This window comes from Naegleria fowleri (genome assembly GCF_008403515.1).
Source record: "Naegleria fowleri strain ATCC 30894 chromosome Unknown tig13, whole genome shotgun sequence".
NCBI lineage: Eukaryota > Heterolobosea > Eutetramitea > Acrasida > Naegleriidae > Naegleria > Naegleria fowleri.
Genome location: NW_025407945.1, coordinates 434,830 through 454,033, shown reverse-complemented (window position 1 = coordinate 454,033; position 19,204 = coordinate 434,830). Strand labels below are relative to the sequence as shown.

The window sequence follows — 19,204 nt, the reverse complement described above, 5'->3', positions numbered from 1 at the left end:
ATTCTCTTTTGAAACCCAAAAAATATGACTCAACCAATTCTTCTTCCATGCCCACTTTTGACGGTGGATCATCAAGAAGAAGGAAGAAGATCGATTCAGACTGAATGCACCTCACCATCATCATCATCATTAGGCTTACACACAAATCAAACATCCACCATTAATAATGAAATGATTTTTAAATTATTATCATCAGAAACATGGATACCAATGAACCCAATGAACCATCATCGATACAATACAAATTCCCTCCTCTCGAAATGTTCATCACCACTACTTCCACTCGTGTCTCATGTGTTAGCCATTTTCCTTGTATTACTTGCTGCTGTTGCCTATTTCACTCCTCATGCAACTCTTCCGAACCACCTCATGGGTTCCTCTATTTTGTTTGAACATTCATCTCAACAACAACAACAATACCATCACCCATTCATAAATACGGTTCATGGAATGTCCATTCAAGAACAATCCCAAATTGCCTCTCGAATCAAAGAAATGTTTCAATTTTCATTCAATTCTTATATGAAATATGCATTTCCCTATGATGAATTAAAACCAATATCTTGTAGTGGAATTAGCACATGGGGTAATTATTCATTGACTCTTATTGACTCTCTTGATACTCTCTATATCATGAACTTACATGATGAATTCAAAATGGGAGTAGAATATGTATTGGATCATTTCAATGATTTTCATTTGGATTCTCATGTGTCTGTGTTTGAAACCAATATTCGAATATTGGGAGGTTTATTGAGTGCTCATTTATTAGCCTTAAAACATGATTGGTATCGAGAGAAAATTCGGAATGGAAGAAGATCATCCTCACCACCATCACCATCACCAACTACTACCACTCCTACTCCTACCACTACTACCTCATCAAGCACCTCCTCCTCATCATCATCGAGTAGTACTAGTACCACTCCTAGTACCACCACCACCACCAAACATCATCATTCCCTCCTCACCCTGAGTATAGATCTATGCGAAAGGCTCATCAAAGCCTTTGATACTCCCACTCATATTCCGTATGGCATGGTCCACTTGACACTCGGTGTTCTTAAAAATGAAAGTCAAGTCACAGCAGCAGCAGGTGGAGGCACTTTTTTAATGGAATTTGGTTTATTGTCTTATTTGACTGGTAATATGAAATATTATGATTATGCAAAGAGAGCATCACTTGCATTGTATTTATTGAGAGATCTAAATACTAATCTCATTGGTAATCACGTGAATATTATGAATGGACATTGGACACATCGTGAGAGTGGTATTGGTGCTAGTTGTGATAGTTTCTTTGAATATCTATTTAAAGGATTTATGTTATTTAGAGATGAAGAGTTAATTCAAATGTTTAAAACATGTTATGATGGTATCATGAAACATGTCTATCGAGAACCATGGTACAGTGATGTAGATATGAAAACATCCAAGTTGACATTTGGATTGTACAATTCTTTGGCATCTTTTTGGCCAGGTCTACAAACACTTTATGGTCATGATTTTGAAAAGGCAAAAAATACCTTAAATGCCATATTTGGAATATGGCGATTGCATGGAGTCATGCCTGAGGGTTTTAATTTATACATTTCAAAAGCACAGAAAGGACAAATGCCATATCCATTGAGACCTGAAATCATTGAGAGTGTGTATCATTTGTACAAATTTGATGGATCCAGAGATTCTACTTATTTGTATATGGCCAGAGATTTCTTGACAGGATTGGAAGTTGTATGCAAAACAAAATGTGGTTATGCTGTTGTGAAAGATAGTGAATCTAAATTACTTGAGGATCGAATGGAGTCATTCTTTCTAAGTGAAACATTGAAATATTTATATTTAATTTTTGATCCTTATAATTTTGTTCATTGGAATGAAGAAAGTGGACAAGAAGAATTACTCTATACCTTTAATACGGAGGCTCATATCATTCCATTGAATTTGAATGACTATTTGAAAAAGTATAATACTCGTATGGAAGATGGTAGCGATATGGATCACACCTCTACGAGTAGTAGTAACACTGGTAGTACTGGTAGTACGACGAGTGTTGTTCTCAATACTCATTTTCTATCGTCGATGCATTTATTCAATAAGAGAGTGCATCACAATCCAAACATTTTTTCTCAAAAAGGCTCTGTTGTCATTCCTAAATGAAGGGATTGTTTTTTCCTATTGTCTAGTCCATGTAGATGTCACCAAGACACCATAATTCCAAATTCGAAGGAAGGCTTCATGATGATCACCACATTCAAGAGGCTCTTGAATAAAAATAACCCTTCAAGTGGTGGTGCAGTCTTGAACGATGCTTGAGAGTAAGAGATGCAGAATAAGGTGATGAACACGCTTATTTTGCTATGATAGAGAGAGATTAAAGTTGTGTTTTGGAGAAAGGCCATTCAGGTTGAAAGAATGACAAATCAAACTCTGAGTCCTCATTCATTCTTTTGTTTTCATCACACCAAATGAGTGTTTCAATGCCTCCTTTTCTTTGTATATTGAACATGCGTGACGTCAGATGTTGTCTCTACTCAGAGAGAGGTGAGAACAAATTTGGCAAGACCCTTCTGGCTTGGTCGCTTCTGACCAAGAACAACATTTTTAAAAAAAAACTGTTTCTAAAATCTTTCTTGTGGTACCACTACTCTCTCGTCATTCTTGGAAGCCAAACAATAGTGTTTCTCTGGAATATAAATTCTACAGCCACAAGGCGAGTAGCGGATTGACCTGTATGAATATTTCTCTCCCGTGTTGTTCACCTTATCATCACCAACAACAACAACAACAAAATAATAATAATAATATTCGTACACCACGCTAACCATCAGAGCCAGACTTTTTATTTATTATTAAAAATTTCAAAGACGAGGCTAAACATCCTTCTCATCATCATCATCATTGGATGCAACAAACTCTCATGTACAATCCTAATAACACTTCTAACCATAACAGCAACAACAACAATAACATGGACAATCTAATTCATAATTTTAATTATCTCCAAATTGGGTCCAATGCCAATAATAATAGCACTTCCCAATTGAATGAAAAACAACAACAATTCCCTCAGTCGCGATACAATCCTACTTCTTCCTCAACAACGACCATCAACAATACCAATATACATTATCAATCATCATACAATCCAAACAACAACAACAACAGCAATACTATACAGAAATTGTCTGTATACAATTCGACGGTGCTTGGCGATGCCGAATCCTCATCACCAACGACTGCAGCACTCAACAAAAACAAAACTAATTCAACGAATATTTCTGCCATTAAAAAACAACCTTCTAATCAAGTGGTTCAACAACAACAACCAGCGGCAACATCCTCTTCATCCCCAACCTCTCAACAACAACGAAAAACAATCAGTTATAGTGCTATTAAAGTTATTGGCAATGGTAGCTTTGGAGTTGTGTTTTTAGCAAAAGTACAAGAAACAGGAGAAATTGTTGCTATTAAGAAAGTATTACAAGACAAGAGATTCAAAAATAGAGAATTACAAGTCATGAAAACGCTATCTCATCCAAACATTGTTGAATTGAAGCATTACTTTTATTCGAGAGGTGATCGAGTAAGTAGTAGGAACATCATGTGACCATTCTCATATATTCATGTGAATCCTAATGGTATTTAACTTTAAAACATGACGTCATGTTCGTCATTATTCACGGATATCCTCAACTAATTCATCTCTACTCCACATACTCAATCCTCTCTACTCAACATTCACAACTCTTAGGATCCAGATGAAGTCTATCTCAATCTCGTTCTCGAATACGTTCCAGATACAATCTATAGATTTACAATGAATTATACCAAACACAATTCCTATGTTCCAATGATCTATGTGAAATTATTTGTTTTCCAATTATTGAGATCTATCATTTATATTCATTCTCTTGGAATTTGTCATCGTGATATTAAACCTCAGAATTTATTGATTGATCCAGTCACAGGAGTATTAAAATTATGTGATTTTGGAAATGCAAAACAATTGAAAGAAGGTGAACCCAATGTCTCATACATTTGTTCAAGATATTACAGAGCACCAGAATTAATATTTCAAAGTACAAAATATAATTGTGCTGTAGATGTGTGGTCATGTGGATGTGTCATGGGTGAATTAATGTTAGGATCACCACTTTTTCAAGGTGAGAGTAGTGTCGATCAGTTAGTTGAAATTATCAAAGTATTAGGAACACCTTCCAAAAATGATATATTGGCCATGAATAAGAATTATACAGAATTTAAATTTCCTCAAGTGAAACCTAATCCATGGGATCAAGTATTTGCAGATCGATTTCAATACATGCAACGAACGTATCAAGCAACTAATGGACAATCAATGAATGGTGGTGGTAGTACGATGAGTGGTGGTGGTACTATTATGAGTGGTATTGGTAGTACTGGTAGTGGTTTCATGATGGATCCAGCCACTGAAATGAATCATGCAGTGGATCTCATTACCAAATTATTGCAATATGATCCAAAGAAGAGAATACCACCGATGGATGCATTGGCTCATCCTTTCTTTGATGAATTGAGAATACCAGGTGTCAAATTACCAAATGGAAAACCATTACCACCCTCTCTGTTTGTTTTCTCTGAACAGGAGTTTAACATGTTACAAAATCCAGAATTGAAAGATTTGATTTTACCAAGATCCATTCAGAATTGATGAGTTTGCAAGTCAAACCAGAGACTCTGAACATTGTTGCCTCAGAAGACCTTGTTCCTCCTTTAAATGTCCTTCTCTCAAAAAATTCAGTGCTCCTCTTGTTAGGACCATAAAAAGACTTTAAAAAAATCAAACCAAGTAGATAACTTCGAAGAGATTGTTCTCTTGTTCATCATCGTCATCATCTCTGTCTTTGAACAACAACAACCTTCTTCGAGATCTAAGAGTCATATTGCGAGTGGTCGGAAATTGCAATAGTATTATTGTTGTTTTGACGAACCCGTGTTGTTGAAGAGCATCATCATGACAGTTGCAGGTGTCATTTCTCGTCTTGTTTGGTTTTCTTTGGCCTTGATGGTATTGGCCATATCCCTTGTTTTGAATTGGATGAATTCATCGAAAGAGAGTTTTTCATTCCATTCAACTACTACCAGTAACACACCTTCTTCTTCTTCTTCTTCTTCTACTACTACTACTACTCGTGGAACTCATCGGATCAAATCCATCATCCTTCCATCCTCCCACAGATGGAACTGTGGTACAACACAGCCTCTCAGTAGTAGTAGTAGCAGCCACTCTTCTTCTTCGAATGTGACTCTCTACTATGTTGAAACAGGTGATTTGAGTGAGAATTCATATCCTGTCCTTCAATTTCATCCTACACCAGGTTCACTCTTATTTAGACATGAGAAGGAAGATGAATTGCTCAAAAAGTATGGTATTCGATTGATCAAAGTGGATCGATCGAATTTATACCTTCAGAATTCTTTTTGTTGTGCCTCTAAAAGTGAACAATTCATTCAATTCGATTGTATTTACAAACATTTGATTGAACAAGAATTGAAATTGAAACCTTCATACAGTGTATTGGGATATCAAATGGGAGGATTTATGGCATTGAATCATTATCATGTCTTGTCAAAGAGAAGAACACATGAAAGTATGAGCAAAATTGATAGTATTGTTGTCATTGCACCCTTATTACCACCCATTCAAAAGAAGAGTAGTAGTAGCAGTAGTACCACCACCACCACTAGTAGTAGTAGTAGTAGTAGTGATCGTAGTAGTAGTACCACCAGTAGTGATACCATTGATAAGAACAAGAGTGATTCTTCTTGTCTCTATACCACCACACTACTGTACAAAATTTACAGCTTGTTGGGTGACAAGTTGGCTTACAAAATTTTAAATCCTTTATGGAAAGTCCAATCGAAAATGGCAAGACTATTCCTCTCCTCTCACTCACTGACTCATTCTATCAATCGAATGAGTTTTAAGGGTTATTCAAATCATCTCTCTCAAGAGAATTTGAATATTCTTGATGAATCCACTCATCGTATGATCCATGAACTGAATGCTCTCTCCACTCTCTTTGAAGAATATCATATTTTGTTGAGCAATGGATTGAAGAGAGAAGAGAATCTCGAGCTTTCTGAGAGGAATGATGATGAAGTCACAAGAAGAAGAACAACCTCTCATCCTCCTCATCCTCCAACATTGGTCATGGTCACTTCAGCACGTGAGGAAGAGAAGGCTCATTCCTTTTTGATGGATGCTTCCAAGATGATTGATTCCAAACAAATTAGGATTCAGAGAGTAGAGACAAAGAAGACCTTCAATGATGATAAGGATGATGATAAACAAGGAGAACAACACTCTTCCTTGGATGTCTTTGTTTCAGAATATGAAAGAGCCTTGTCTTTTATTGTCCAAAATAAGCCTTCATCATTTTCTGAGAAATTGACCAACAAAAAAGAACATGAATCGGTTGCCTCCACAATGACCTCCTCAACTCCAAAACAACCACAAGAATCAACCAGCATTAATCAACAACAACAACAACAGCTTACACCGAAAACTACCTCTGATGAGAGTAGTCATAAAACAACTTCCGAACCAACTACCACTACGGATTCATCTAGTAGTAGTGGTAGCAGCATCACTGCCTCAACCTCAACCTCCTCTGCCAGTAGTAGTACTGATAGTAGTACTGATAGTGGTAGTAATGGTAGTACAAGAACATCATCATCTCCACCAACCATTGCAGTCATTGGTGGTGGATTGGCAGGATTGAGTGCTGCTATTGAGGCAGCAGAATTAGGTGCAAAAGTATACTTGTTAGAAAAAGAGGATCGAACAGGTAAGTAGTAGTAGTAGTAGAGAATATATTTCATTCATTCATTCATTTATTCATTACTGATTGATTGATTCATGAATTCATTCATTCCTCTTGAATTATTGATTGATTGATTGATTCATTCCTCTTGAATTATTGATTGATTGATTCATTCATGGATTGATTCATCTTCCCCCTATCATACACTTCAAATGAATAATAACCATGGATTGATTCATTACTGATAATAATAGGAGGAAATAGTGCCAAAGCAACCTCAGGTATCAATGGTATTCATACCAATGCTCAAAAAAGACTTTCCATTGATGACTCTTTTGATCTCTTTTACTCAGATACTACCAAATCTGGTAAAAATCAAGGTAATCCTAAATTAGTATCTACACTCGTGTCTGAATCTACAAGTGCTATTGAATTTTTAGAAACTCATGGTATTGGTATGGAATTAATTACACAATGTGGTGGACATTCACGTTCAAGAACACATCGATCTGCACCACCCAAAATGGGCCAAGCCATGAATGTTGGACGTGAAATGACTACCAAATTATTAGATTATATTCAAAGAAAATTATCCGATCGTGTTATTGTATTGACCAAGTGTGAAATGATTGGATTTATCACGAACACGAGTGCTTCAAGAGATGATGATTCTGGTGATGATTTAAAAATACCCATTGGAATTCGATATCGAAATTTGAGTGAAGAACCACCATTGACATCACTCTCCTCATCAACATCCTCACCATCCTCACCCTCCTCCTCATCAACATCACCCTCCTCCTCCTCAGAACATTCTCTTCTCGTTTCATCAATCATTCTCACTACAGGTGGTTATGCAGCAGATCGAAATGGATATCTCAAACAATATGCTCCACAATTATCTCATCTTCCTACAACCAATGGACCATTTGCTAATGGTGATGGTATTCGAATGTGTGTGAATGAATTGAATGCATCATTGATTCATATGGAATCAATTCAAGTACATCCCACTGGATTTATTGATCCACAAAATCCAAAGAGTATGACTGTATTTTTAGCAGCAGAGGCATTGAGAGCCTATGGAGGTATTCTTGTGAATCAGGTGAGTTGTTGTGAATTTTTTACCAAATTTATTTCTATTATTTCTATTATTTATTATTTATTTTATTTATATTATATTATTTATTATTTATATTATTATTTTATTTATTTTTTTTTATTTATTATTTATATTATTATTTAATATTATTTATTTTATATTATTTATATTATTTATATTATTATTTATTATTTATTTTATATTATTTATTGTTCATCAACATTTGAAAGAATGGAAAACGTTTCTGTGATGAATTGGGTCGAAGAGATTATGTCTCTGAAATGATCTTTAAACATTGTCAACCTGAAATTCCAGAAGGTGGACATGTCACTGCTTATCTTTTAATGAATGATTATGTTGCAAAATCATTTAGTGAATCTCTATTAGGATTTTATCTTTCCAAAGGATTTATTAAAAAGTATAATAATTTAGAACATGCATTTAATGAAACATTGAAACAAGTGAAAGGAATGAATTATGAAACATTAATTGATACGATTGTCAAGTATAATAATTATTATGAAGAGAGTAAAAAGAGTAGTAGTAGTGGTGGTGGTGGCAATAATGATTCAAGTGATGGACAAGAGAACACCACTCCTAGTAGTACTACTACGAATGCTTTTGCAGATCCATTTGGAAAGACTCTCTTTCCTACTAATTTCTCATTCAATGATACCATATACATTTCAAGAATTACTCCAAGCATTCACTACACTCATGGTGGACTTGTCTTTGATGACAAGGCAAGAGTATTAAGAAAATCACAAAATAATTCTTTTCAAGTCATTCCAAATTTGTATACAGCAGGAGAAGCAAGTGGAGGTTTGCATGGTTTGAATCGATTAGCAGGAAATAGTTTGCTTGAATGTGTGGTATTTGGAAGAATTGCTGCTCGTGACATCATGAAGAAGAAATAATTTGCTAAATCAATGGAATCAGAATAAAACAGGAATTCCAAAAGAGAAGAAGCATGTCATTTTCTCAACCTCATGAGTAAAAGATGCACCAAATCCAAGTGTAACGAACAATAATTGGAGGTTGATCTAATACTGAACCAACCTTATCAAAGCAGAAGCAGGCATTTCCTTTAATTATATTACAAAATTTCTTTTACACCAATTTTAAAATGATATATTTTATTACCGATCTGAATGATCTCATTTAGTTCTGTTATGTATGTACTTCAAACAATAATAGATTAATACCAATGGGTTAGTTGCTGTCTCCTCTCCAGGAAGTGTCACTTCTTTGGAGATGGAGTGTCAACCAACAACCTTTTTTGTTGTACAGTTGTCCCGAGAAATGGATACTAGAATGTGATGAAAAAACTCAAATTGTTTTGAGAAAAACCACATTGAATGGATAGCTCTGGGACGAATATAGATCATATAAATAAATTTGTTAGAATTATTCAATCAAATCATAAACAAATTGTTAATTTTGAAACAAATCAAGAATATTCATTTCTACTTCACCGCAAGTGATCATAAAAAAAAGGTTAGCTCAATAAAATTTTAAACAAGAAATTGATATAGACCATGTTCCTTGAAAAACATCGCAATAAAGCGTCGGAAACATCGTTGAGCGAATCAACGACGGATAAAACTTAAAAAAGATCGTGGGAGAACCCATCAATGATAAGGCCAAAGCTTCAGAACACTCAATTCCAACAGATGCTATCCATTCTTGGGACAACTGTACAATGAAGAAAGCTTGTTGGTTGATGCTCCATCTCCTAAAGTGATATTTAGGAGAGGAAGCAATACTAACACATCTGTCTCAACAAAATATTGTTAAGTTACTTACTAAGAATTTCTTATAGTTTCTAAACATTAGACAACATTATAATTTGCAATTAATATTTTGTTGTTATACTAAAGAGGAATATAAATGTAAACAGATCAAATATTATTAAAGCATACACTACAAACATAAATAATAACTATTACTAACTATCAATCCATGATCTATTCTATAACAATATTATTGAGTGACATTCCTCAATAACGATCATCCAACACTGAAGATAATAAATTAGTCTCATGAAGAAAGGTTTAACAATAATACCCATTATATTATTATTCTTATAGAATTGTTGAAAATTTGTTATAACTGTTTATACAATAATTAATATCTTAAAAGCAATTATATTTATTATATGATATATTATATGTAAATCAACTATAATTAGTTAGTACAGGTGGGTTAGTTGCAGCCTCCTCTCCTAACAACCACTTTTGGAGATGGAGTATCAACCAAGTCTTTTTGTTGTAAAGTATTGGAAAGTTAGTACAGAAAAAGAATATCAAATAACGGGAAACGTTTTAATATTTGAAACATCAATGACGAGCAATGAAACAACGAATTGAAATCCAAAGCCGAAGAATATCAATGTCATGTCAAAGTTTAATTGTAAATTGAGGGAATTAATTATGACCAACAATGACCAAAAATCAAGTAAACAACAAGTGTCAGTAAAATTCTAATTAATTATGAGAAGGAGCAGTGTTCTCGAGTGTCAAAGCAGAAGAAGATTGCTGCGGACTTTCAACTGGTTTCTTTGCTCTTTAGAGCTATTTTGGTTGTGCTAAATGGAAAGTTCTCGAGGCTCGATTTAGAGATGAACAATTTCACAATGAAGAAGGAGTGATAAATTGATATGAAGTGGATCTGAAGATAAATTGGTGGTCTCACAATGGTTTATTGTTTTCAATTAAACGTACATTCAAGTTTTAGCTACACTCACAGAAAATACATCCATGACCATTCAAGTAATACCGTTTTTCAGTTCCCTTTCTGCATTTCTTATGACAAGATCTATTCGCTCTTGAACATCTATTTTTCTTCATTTGTAAACTCAGTGTATTTTCAAACATGGCATCTTCGTTTATAGAAAGAGTATTCGTAGAATCGTCAGAAGTTGGTTGGGTATCATCAGGTTGAGTGCTTGGTTCAGATGTAGGAGTGCTTGATTCTTCTGGTGGTGAAGTTGTAGTGCTCGATTCTTGAGGATCAGGTGTTGTTGTTGTACTTGCATCAGATGGCTCTGGTGTTGGTGGATCTGATGGTTCAGGTTGAGGTGGATCTGATGGTTCAGGTTGAGGTGGATCTGATGGTTCAGGTTGAGGTGGATCACTTTCAGATGATGGTTCAGGTTGAGGTGGATCACTTGTAGATGATTCTGGATCTACGGTTGATGATGGCTCTGGTGTTGGTGGATCTGATGATTCAGGTTGAGGTGGATCCACTGTCGATGATGGTTCAGGTTGAGGTGGATCTGATGGTTCAGGTTGAGGTGGATCTGATGGTTCAGGTTGAGGTGGATCACTTTCAGATGATGGTTCAGGTTGAGGTGGATCACTTGTAGATGATTCTGGATCTACGGTTGATGATGGCTCTGGTGTTGGTGGATCTGATGATTCAGGTTGAGGTGGATCACTTGCAGATGATGGTTCTGGTGTTGCTTGTGCATGGATGGACACAATCACCACAATCACCAATAACAACAATGTGATGAGTATTCTCTTGTTGGATGAAAACATGGTCAGCCTAAAACACACTTGTGTTCAAAATGGTTGTGACAACACACTTGTTGTTGTGGAGGGGTGTTCAGTTTTTTACTCTTGCAAAATTGGTTTCAAATCAAATCAATCAAATCAATCGAATCAATCGAACAATAATGGATGGTAATACGACGTCGAAGTTGGTGTGTGTCTTTTCACAATAATTGTTGTGTTCTTTTTCTTGTCAAGAACCACACGATGTGCTGACCTGAATGGTGTTTTATTGTTGTTTTTCATAAATCCAAATTAAGAAAAGAGCTCTGTCTAGGTCAAAATCCATGTTTTGGTTATGGACAAATCGTGTCATATGGAATTGGAACATACACGAAATTAATGATTTGACCTAACTCCTTTTCCTCATGAGTATTCTCAATTTCAACCAAGGAAAAGATTCCAAAATGAAATCAAGATCCATTTTGAGAGAGACATGAAATATAATTCTCCACGACATGCATATTCTCCACATTAGTGCACACAACATCGATAGGTGCACAACAGAAACTCTGTTCAACACACATTCGCATTCTCCATGATGGCACAATAGTACCGTACTATTATTCATTGAAGAAATGACCATGTCCTGACCATCATGAATTGTCATGATGATTTGAAAGAAATTGACCATGTGTCATGATCATTTACCCTTTCCAATTGTCAATTTCGATAAGACTCTTCATATCTCTTGTGTAACATGTGTGCAATCATGGTATTGTATTCTCTCTTGAAATCTATATTCAATACTTTGACATGATAATAAATGGCACAACACAAAGCACACAAAGCATAGACACTCATTTGTACAATAAATGTTGCATAGATGGATCGAATGGATGGAACCAATAAACAAATTAAACATGCTGGAATGGAAATGATGAGATTCAATGCCAATGTGGTGAAGAGAGGAATGGAATGAATGTTCGAGAGTAGGTGAGTACTAGTAGTAGTCGTATTCATACCCTGTTTTGTAGTACTAGTAGTACTAGTAGTAGGTAGTATGGAATTCCAATTGGCGGCGCCACTTGAATCACCACCACCACCACCACCACCACCACCACCACTAGATTCTTCAAAATGACTTGTTGTTGAATCATCACCACTTGAACTTGTGGTCACAATGAGCACTTGATACAAATTCATAATCACATAACACACACTGCTCACAATCGATACAATCCAAAATGTTTGAATATTCTTTTCAGTAGTCACTACCATATTTGATTGTGGTGTTAAATACATGCTATCTAGAATAATATTTGAAATATCAGTGAATAAATACATTCCAATGAAGATTAATGTGAGAATGAAGAGTATCAACAGAGCCTTCACAATGAGAATGATTAAATTTCTATAATTCAATCGATTCACACATTTTCTATTGTACATTCCTACAATGGCATTGCAAGTGCATGCAATTTTGATAAAAATGAAATGATAAGTCAAGACGATACAATAGGCAATCCATTCACTTTTAGAGAAGAAGTTGGAGTTTAAAGTAGTAGTAGTAGTGTTGTTGTCGTTCTCGTTGTGATTATTGTTGTGATTGTTGTTGTGATTGGATGAAGAAGGTTGTAAATGACTTCCAATCACTCCAATATTCATCAAATAAATGGATAAGGGTAATAGAGAATAGATGAATAAATTTCCATACATTCCAAAAAATCTCTTCAATAAAATAGAATCCCATTTATGGAAGAGAATCTGAGAGAACAAGTTGTTGCCAATGTTGTTGTTGTTGCCACCACCACCACCACCACTACTACTACTACTACTACCAATACTCCAACTACCAATACTATTACTACCATAACACCAACCACATGCAATACTTTGTTTGAATAGGAATAATAAAAAGAGTGCAAACATCAATGACACCATTTCACTCACTCCACACCCCAATGAAATCCAATAATAAATGGAATTCATCAAGGAAGGTAAAATCAATGATTGAGTATATGGTACACAAGTCAATACAACAAATATTAAATAAACAAAGACTCCACTCATCACTACAGCATATACATTCACTAATTGATAGACTGTAATAAATATACAAAGACATAGACAAATAAGGTTATATAAAAATACATTTCCAATATTGTAGAAGAGTGTGAAAAAGAGTGGAATGTTGGACAGTAAGGTAATATTAGGAGGAGGAGGAGTAGTAGTAGTACTAGATGCAGATGCAGTAGTAGTAGTAGACATGATGATGGATCCAATCCTGTTGGAATTTGTTTGAACAATACCACTACCACCCTTCATTGGATCATCATACAATAAATGTACAAATCCTAAACATATTCCATATTGAATACAACTTGATACAAAGAGAATGATCAATGAGAGTACAATAAATTTACCACTCAATACTCCACTACTACTATTAATAAATAATTCTGATCGGTGAATACCTTGTAAACCTCTATAATAGTAATATCTAAAAATATTCATTCTACAGTTTGTAATTTCCATAAATAGATATTGTAGAATAGGATATAAAAACATTAATTCTAAAATGACACTCAACATGACCACACATATATAGAGAAAGGATGAATCATTATCAATGACTGCTGTTGTTATCATTGGACCATTTCCACTACTACTCGTACTAAAACCAACACCACCAACACCAACACCACCAACACCAACACCACCAACACCAATAACACATCCACTCATACTACTAATACTGCCAACAACACTAATAACACCACCACTTGAACCACCTCCACTTGAATCACCATTCACCATGTTTGAAATGAGAAATCGTGTCGAGAGAAATTTCATTACCATCACACTACACAATAAAATAATAATTTTCATCATGGCACTTGAATGTGAATATTCTCTAAAGGATGGATGATGAAAATACAAATAATGACCATTACTATTGGAACTAGGTGTTGATTTTTTCATGAGCCAATCTTTTTCTTCATTGTCACTCTCATCATCATGAATGTAGGAATGATGCATTGGATTCTCTTGTTTAGAATTCTCTTCATCTCCTCCAAAGGAATAAAGTCCTAATAAGGTAGTAGTACTCTTAGTAGTAATAGTGGTACCAGTCGTAGTGGATGGATGTATCTCTTGTTCCAAAGCAATACTTGTATAGTATTCATTCAAAGCTCTTTGTTTGATATTTTCTTGATAATTTTGTTTGATGAGTAAAAGTGAAACACTTTGACTGCCACTCTGACCACCACCACTCTGACCACTCTGACCACCACTTTGACCACCACTTTGACCATCATGATTATTTATAAGAGAATCATCATGATGAGGTGGAATGACATGAATGTCTCTAAATGCTCGATCCAATGGATTGTGTTTTTCAATGGGAGGAACGAGTTGAATTTTCTTTTTTTGAGTATTGTTGTTGTTCATGTTGGTAGGATTCATGGTATTGTCATGATGATTCACATCTTCCACTATGGATGGATGATCTTGTTTGAATGATTTTTCAGTACTCATAATAAAAAAGGAAGTAATATCATCAATGACCATTGGAGGAGGAGTAGTAGTAGTTGTAGTGTGATCTGATAATGATGATGGATGGTTCATGGTATCACTATGTGATTGTTTTGAATGGTTGTTGTAATTCTTGTAATGACTTGAATTTCTACTAGTATCACGTGGGTTAAAAGATGTTGGACCATTATGACCACCACCCATACTACTACCACCACTTGAAGAACCTTTCGGTGTAGAGTTGTTGATCTTTGATTTCACAACCACCACTTGAACATCTTCATCTTCTTCCTCATCTTCATCATGAATGGCATCATATCTTTCATTCATCATTCGATGATTGAGATAATACATTTCTTCTTGTGCAAGAGATTTATCTTTCAATACATTCATATCGACCACATCTTCATCATCTTCTTGAACCTTTTTGGGAAGTGCATCTGAATGATGAGCCAATGGTGTTGTTGTTGTTGAAAGTGTTGGTGGTGGTTGTTGTTGTTGTTGTTGTTGAACATGTTCTTCTTGATGTATATTGCCATAACTTGAAGATACCAATGTGGAGGTGGAAGATAAATTATCATCGGTGAGTCTTTCAGAGTCATCATCATTGTCATCTTCATCACTGTCATATTCATCATCTTTTGAATTTTCATCATCACCATTCTGTTGAATCATTGGTTTGTTGTTCTTGTTATTATTGTTATTAGGTTCATCTTCTTCTTGTGGTAAGACATCTAAAAATCTCACACTTTCATTCACTTCTCTCATCTTATCAATCCATTGAAACATTTCATCACTACTCTGAGCTTTGACAATTAATACTCTCTTTTTAGTCACAATTTTGAAAATGTTATATTCATTTTTAAATTCTGAAAAACATTCCACAATGATTGCATTGTTGATATCTAGAGACCCTTTTTCTTTCTTTTTATCTTGTTTTGTGTAATAGGAGAGTATGTGATGATCATGGAATGAAAAGTATCGTTTTTTCCAATTCTTGACAATTTTACCTTGTTTAGAGAGATAACCTTCGAGATGAATGAGTGGTTGTTGTTGTTGTTGTGAAGAGTGTTGTTGTGATTGATCTACATTTCTCATGGATTGTCTTTTCAATTTGAAACTTGAAAAGATGGACATATGGGTATTCAAGTTCGAGTTGGGAAGAGATGGTGAGGTGAGAGTCATGTGATTGTTGTTGTTGCTGAGCTGTTGTTGCTGTGTTCGACTAATAAACTCAGAGGAATTCTCACGGTTGGTGTCGACGTCCGAATGGGATAATGTGGATGGGTCCATTCATGAATCGAATTATTATGATATTCTTTTAATATTGTTTAATATACCGAGTTAAAGATTATAAAATTGTTGTGTATGATGATGATTGTAATCACACAAGAGAGTTGACAATTTGAGTGACAATGACGAATCGAGTGTTGGCGACACACCACTCAAAGTTCAATTTTTTTTAAATAAAAATGTTACAAGCCTCTTCTTCTAGTGCTGCATCCTCATCATCGGAATCATCATCAACCATTGATCATCATCAGCCTCTTCAAAACAACAACAACAACTCATCAGAATATCCAATTATAACCATAACCATTCGATTGATCAAATCATTTGCATATCGAAATATTAAATTAATGATTCTCAAAGATATTAATTCCGAACAACTCACTGGAAGAGATTTATTAAATTTAATTAAAGATAAAGTTGAAAAGGAAAGTGCATATCTTCCACACCGTAATAGACCCTATGACACTTTAAAGATGTATCATCATGCTCATTCTTTTAAAGCTAATAATTTAGTGATTAATTTTCAAGACGATGACAAATTAGTATTAAATTTAGATAAAACATTAAAAGAAAATGGAGTAGATAATGAAGCTGAAATTTCATGTTTCATTTGGAAAGAATATTTAGAATTTAAACATAATCCAGAAATTAAATGGTAATCATTTGAATCATTTATTTGTGAATAAAGACGAACTGATCATTCATTTATTGAACACACACTCACGTTTACACTTTTACCAATTCTAAGAATTTTTCAAGTGATATGAATAATTCAAGCTTTTCCTCATTCTCACTTTGATCCACCACCTCTGTCTGCTTGGGAACTTCATTGTTCTTTTCAACAACACTTGTTGTTGCTACTACACCTGGATTTACAAATTCAACACCATTCTCAGTCAATACAATAGACCCAAGTGTTGCTCCAGAAGAGGATATTGGTTTTTGAATTTCTTCTTCTTTCATTTCGGATTGTTTCTTTTTCATTTGCTTCTTTTTAAATCGTTCTACTTGTTTTTGATAATCATCTCCAAGAATGTATTTAATAAAACGATCAAATTCTTCTGAATCTGTGAGAGGATCCAAACCACTTTCAAATAATAATTCTTTTAAAAGATTGACGCTTAACATTTTCTCTCCATAACTGTTCAATACAAAATACTTGACAAAAATGTCTTTATAATCCATGTCTCTCTCTAATTCATATTGTTTACTAAGAAAATCTAAGAAATCTCCAAAAGTAAACGATTCATCACTGTGTTTCAAGTGTTGATTGTAATGCAACATTAAATGATCAGTGGTAGGAGAGGCTCCACATAACCTCAAACATAATGCCAAATCTGAATAAATATTTAAGGTTTTGAATGAATGATGTGGTTGTTGTTTGTTTTTCATTTGCTTTTGCTGCAACACTCGTTGGTACACTCTTTCGTAGGTTTGAATTTTTGAAACTGTAAAATTGAAGGATGGAGATTTGGATCGGAAGTTTTGAGCAAGAGTAGAGGCAGAGGAAGTTTGTTCAGGTCTAGAGGAAGAAGAGGTGATGGTTGTTGCATTGGTTGATTGAGGAGTATGATTATTTACAGGAATGAGGATTGTTGGGGAGTTGTTATTGCTCGTTGTGGATGGTTTGGGTTGTTTCATTGAAGGATTTGAGAGTAGTTTGGTGTTTGAAGAGAGGCTTGTGGTTGGTTTTGAGGGTGCTGATGATGATGAGTGAGGTACAGTCTCAGGCTTGATACTACTACTACCGGACTGTCTTTTCTCTCGTGAGGAGGGTACGGAAGACAAGGTTGTCTTGGATTGGAGGCTGATCTGATGACGACTACTACTACGACCACCATCATCATCATTCATCGTCGTGCTGGTTGCAACACCACTACTGGTCTTGGATGTTGTCTTTGAGAGACCTCTTGTTCGAGGAGCAAGAGACATTTTTTGGTGGTTGAATTGTCGTTAAAGAAGAGCGATGTGGTGGTGGTGGTGGTGGTCAAATTGTGTCTCTCTTCTCGTTGAATGCGGAAATGACATCAAGAGTATATATTGGTAAATTATATATTCAATGATAAAATATGTATGATGAAGAATAGACAGAGCATGGTTGTCAGTTTATGGTTTAGAAAATAATTATTCTGCAATAGAAGAGTGGCGCACGTGCATAAAAAGAGTATTCATGAAATTTTAATAAAATTTTAATTTTTTTCATCCTCCGACCAGATCTACTAGTAGTTGTAATAATAATAATTACTATAATCGGATATTGAATTGATTCATTATTGCTCATCATTTATGGTAATTTCACTTCCATTAAAAAAGCATCTCTCGTTCCCAATGGAATGTCATCTTTTGCATAAAAATTCTCCAATGTCTTTACCTTGACAAATCCTAACTTTTCATAAAATTGAACAGCTCCTTCATTGCCAGTTTGTACATGAAGAAAACATGTTGAAATTCCATTCTGTCTAGCAATATCAAATATTTTCTCCATTAATTGTTTACCAATTCCTAATTTTCTATATTTAGGTAATACTCCCAATAACATGATATAGATGGCTTTGGTGTTATTGTATTGTTCAATTCGACATGAAAAACTTCCAACAGCAATGTCATTGAAAATTGCAAACATGTTAAAATCAGGTCCTCTCTGCAATATTTGTTCATAAATAGATTCTCTGTATTGAATAGGATAAATATAATTATTGAGAATTTTCAATTGTTCAACATTCTTATCAATGACTCCCATCAGACGGAGTTTTTGATTTTCTGAAAGTTTTTTATGATTTTCATGAGAGGAAAAGAAGGAACGATGATCAATGAGATTGGCTTGATTATTGACTTGTACCATGGTGGTGGTCTAGTGTGGTCTTGTGAAAAGGTTGATGATGAACGCGAGTCGGGTTGATGTGATCAGACGGTACAGTCTCTTCCTTGCTCAATTTTTTTCAATTTGTTTTTTTTAATAAAATTAATTA

At 34.7% G+C, this 19,204-nt stretch overlaps 8 protein-coding genes across 8 annotated transcripts; 4 read left to right on the top strand and 4 right to left on the bottom strand.

The window, feature by feature from the left end:
• Window positions 1-24: 24 nt before the first annotated feature.
• Window positions 25-2,160, top strand: FDP41_012299 (uncharacterized protein; the record flags this gene model as incomplete). Its single annotated transcript, XM_044702802.1, has 1 exon — window positions 25-2,160. The coding sequence occupies one exon, from the start codon at window positions 25-27 to the stop codon at window positions 2,158-2,160; it is 2,136 nt and encodes a 711-aa protein (XP_044566355.1).
• Window positions 2,161-2,920: 760 nt separating this feature from the next.
• On the top strand, window positions 2,921-4,693 carry FDP41_012298 (uncharacterized protein; the record flags this gene model as incomplete). Its single annotated transcript, XM_044702801.1, has 2 exons — window positions 2,921-3,586; window positions 3,755-4,693. 2 exons carry the CDS (start codon window positions 2,921-2,923, stop codon window positions 4,691-4,693), a joined length of 1,605 nt encoding a protein of 534 aa, XP_044566354.1.
• A 303-nt stretch (window positions 4,694-4,996) lies between these two features.
• On the top strand, window positions 4,997-8,828 carry FDP41_012297 (uncharacterized protein; the record flags this gene model as incomplete). Its single annotated transcript, XM_044702800.1, has 3 exons — window positions 4,997-6,833; window positions 7,064-7,914; window positions 8,142-8,828. 3 exons carry the CDS (start codon window positions 4,997-4,999, stop codon window positions 8,826-8,828), a joined length of 3,375 nt encoding a protein of 1,124 aa, XP_044566353.1.
• Window positions 8,829-10,643: 1,815 nt separating this feature from the next.
• On the bottom strand, window positions 10,644-11,453 carry FDP41_012296 (uncharacterized protein; the record flags this gene model as incomplete). Its single annotated transcript, XM_044702799.1, has 1 exon — window positions 10,644-11,453. The coding sequence occupies one exon, from the start codon at window positions 11,451-11,453 to the stop codon at window positions 10,644-10,646; it is 810 nt and encodes a 269-aa protein (XP_044566352.1).
• A 675-nt stretch (window positions 11,454-12,128) lies between these two features.
• Window positions 12,129-16,235, bottom strand: FDP41_012295 (uncharacterized protein; the record flags this gene model as incomplete). Its single annotated transcript, XM_044702798.1, has 1 exon — window positions 12,129-16,235. The coding sequence occupies one exon, from the start codon at window positions 16,233-16,235 to the stop codon at window positions 12,129-12,131; it is 4,107 nt and encodes a 1,368-aa protein (XP_044566351.1).
• A 179-nt stretch (window positions 16,236-16,414) lies between these two features.
• FDP41_012294 (uncharacterized protein) lies at window positions 16,415-16,894 on the top strand (the record flags this gene model as incomplete). The annotated part of the gene is made up of 1 exon (XM_044702797.1): window positions 16,415-16,894. One exon carries the CDS (start codon window positions 16,415-16,417, stop codon window positions 16,892-16,894), a length of 480 nt encoding a protein of 159 aa, XP_044566350.1.
• Window positions 16,895-16,961: 67 nt separating this feature from the next.
• FDP41_012293 (uncharacterized protein) lies at window positions 16,962-18,167 on the bottom strand (the record flags this gene model as incomplete). The annotated part of the gene is made up of 1 exon (XM_044702796.1): window positions 16,962-18,167. One exon carries the CDS (start codon window positions 18,165-18,167, stop codon window positions 16,962-16,964), a length of 1,206 nt encoding a protein of 401 aa, XP_044566349.1.
• Window positions 18,168-18,519: 352 nt separating this feature from the next.
• Window positions 18,520-19,077, bottom strand: FDP41_012292 (uncharacterized protein; the record flags this gene model as incomplete). The annotated part of the gene is made up of 1 exon (XM_044702795.1): window positions 18,520-19,077. The coding sequence occupies one exon, from the start codon at window positions 19,075-19,077 to the stop codon at window positions 18,520-18,522; it is 558 nt and encodes a 185-aa protein (XP_044566348.1).
• Between the last annotated feature and the right edge of the window lie 127 nt (window positions 19,078-19,204).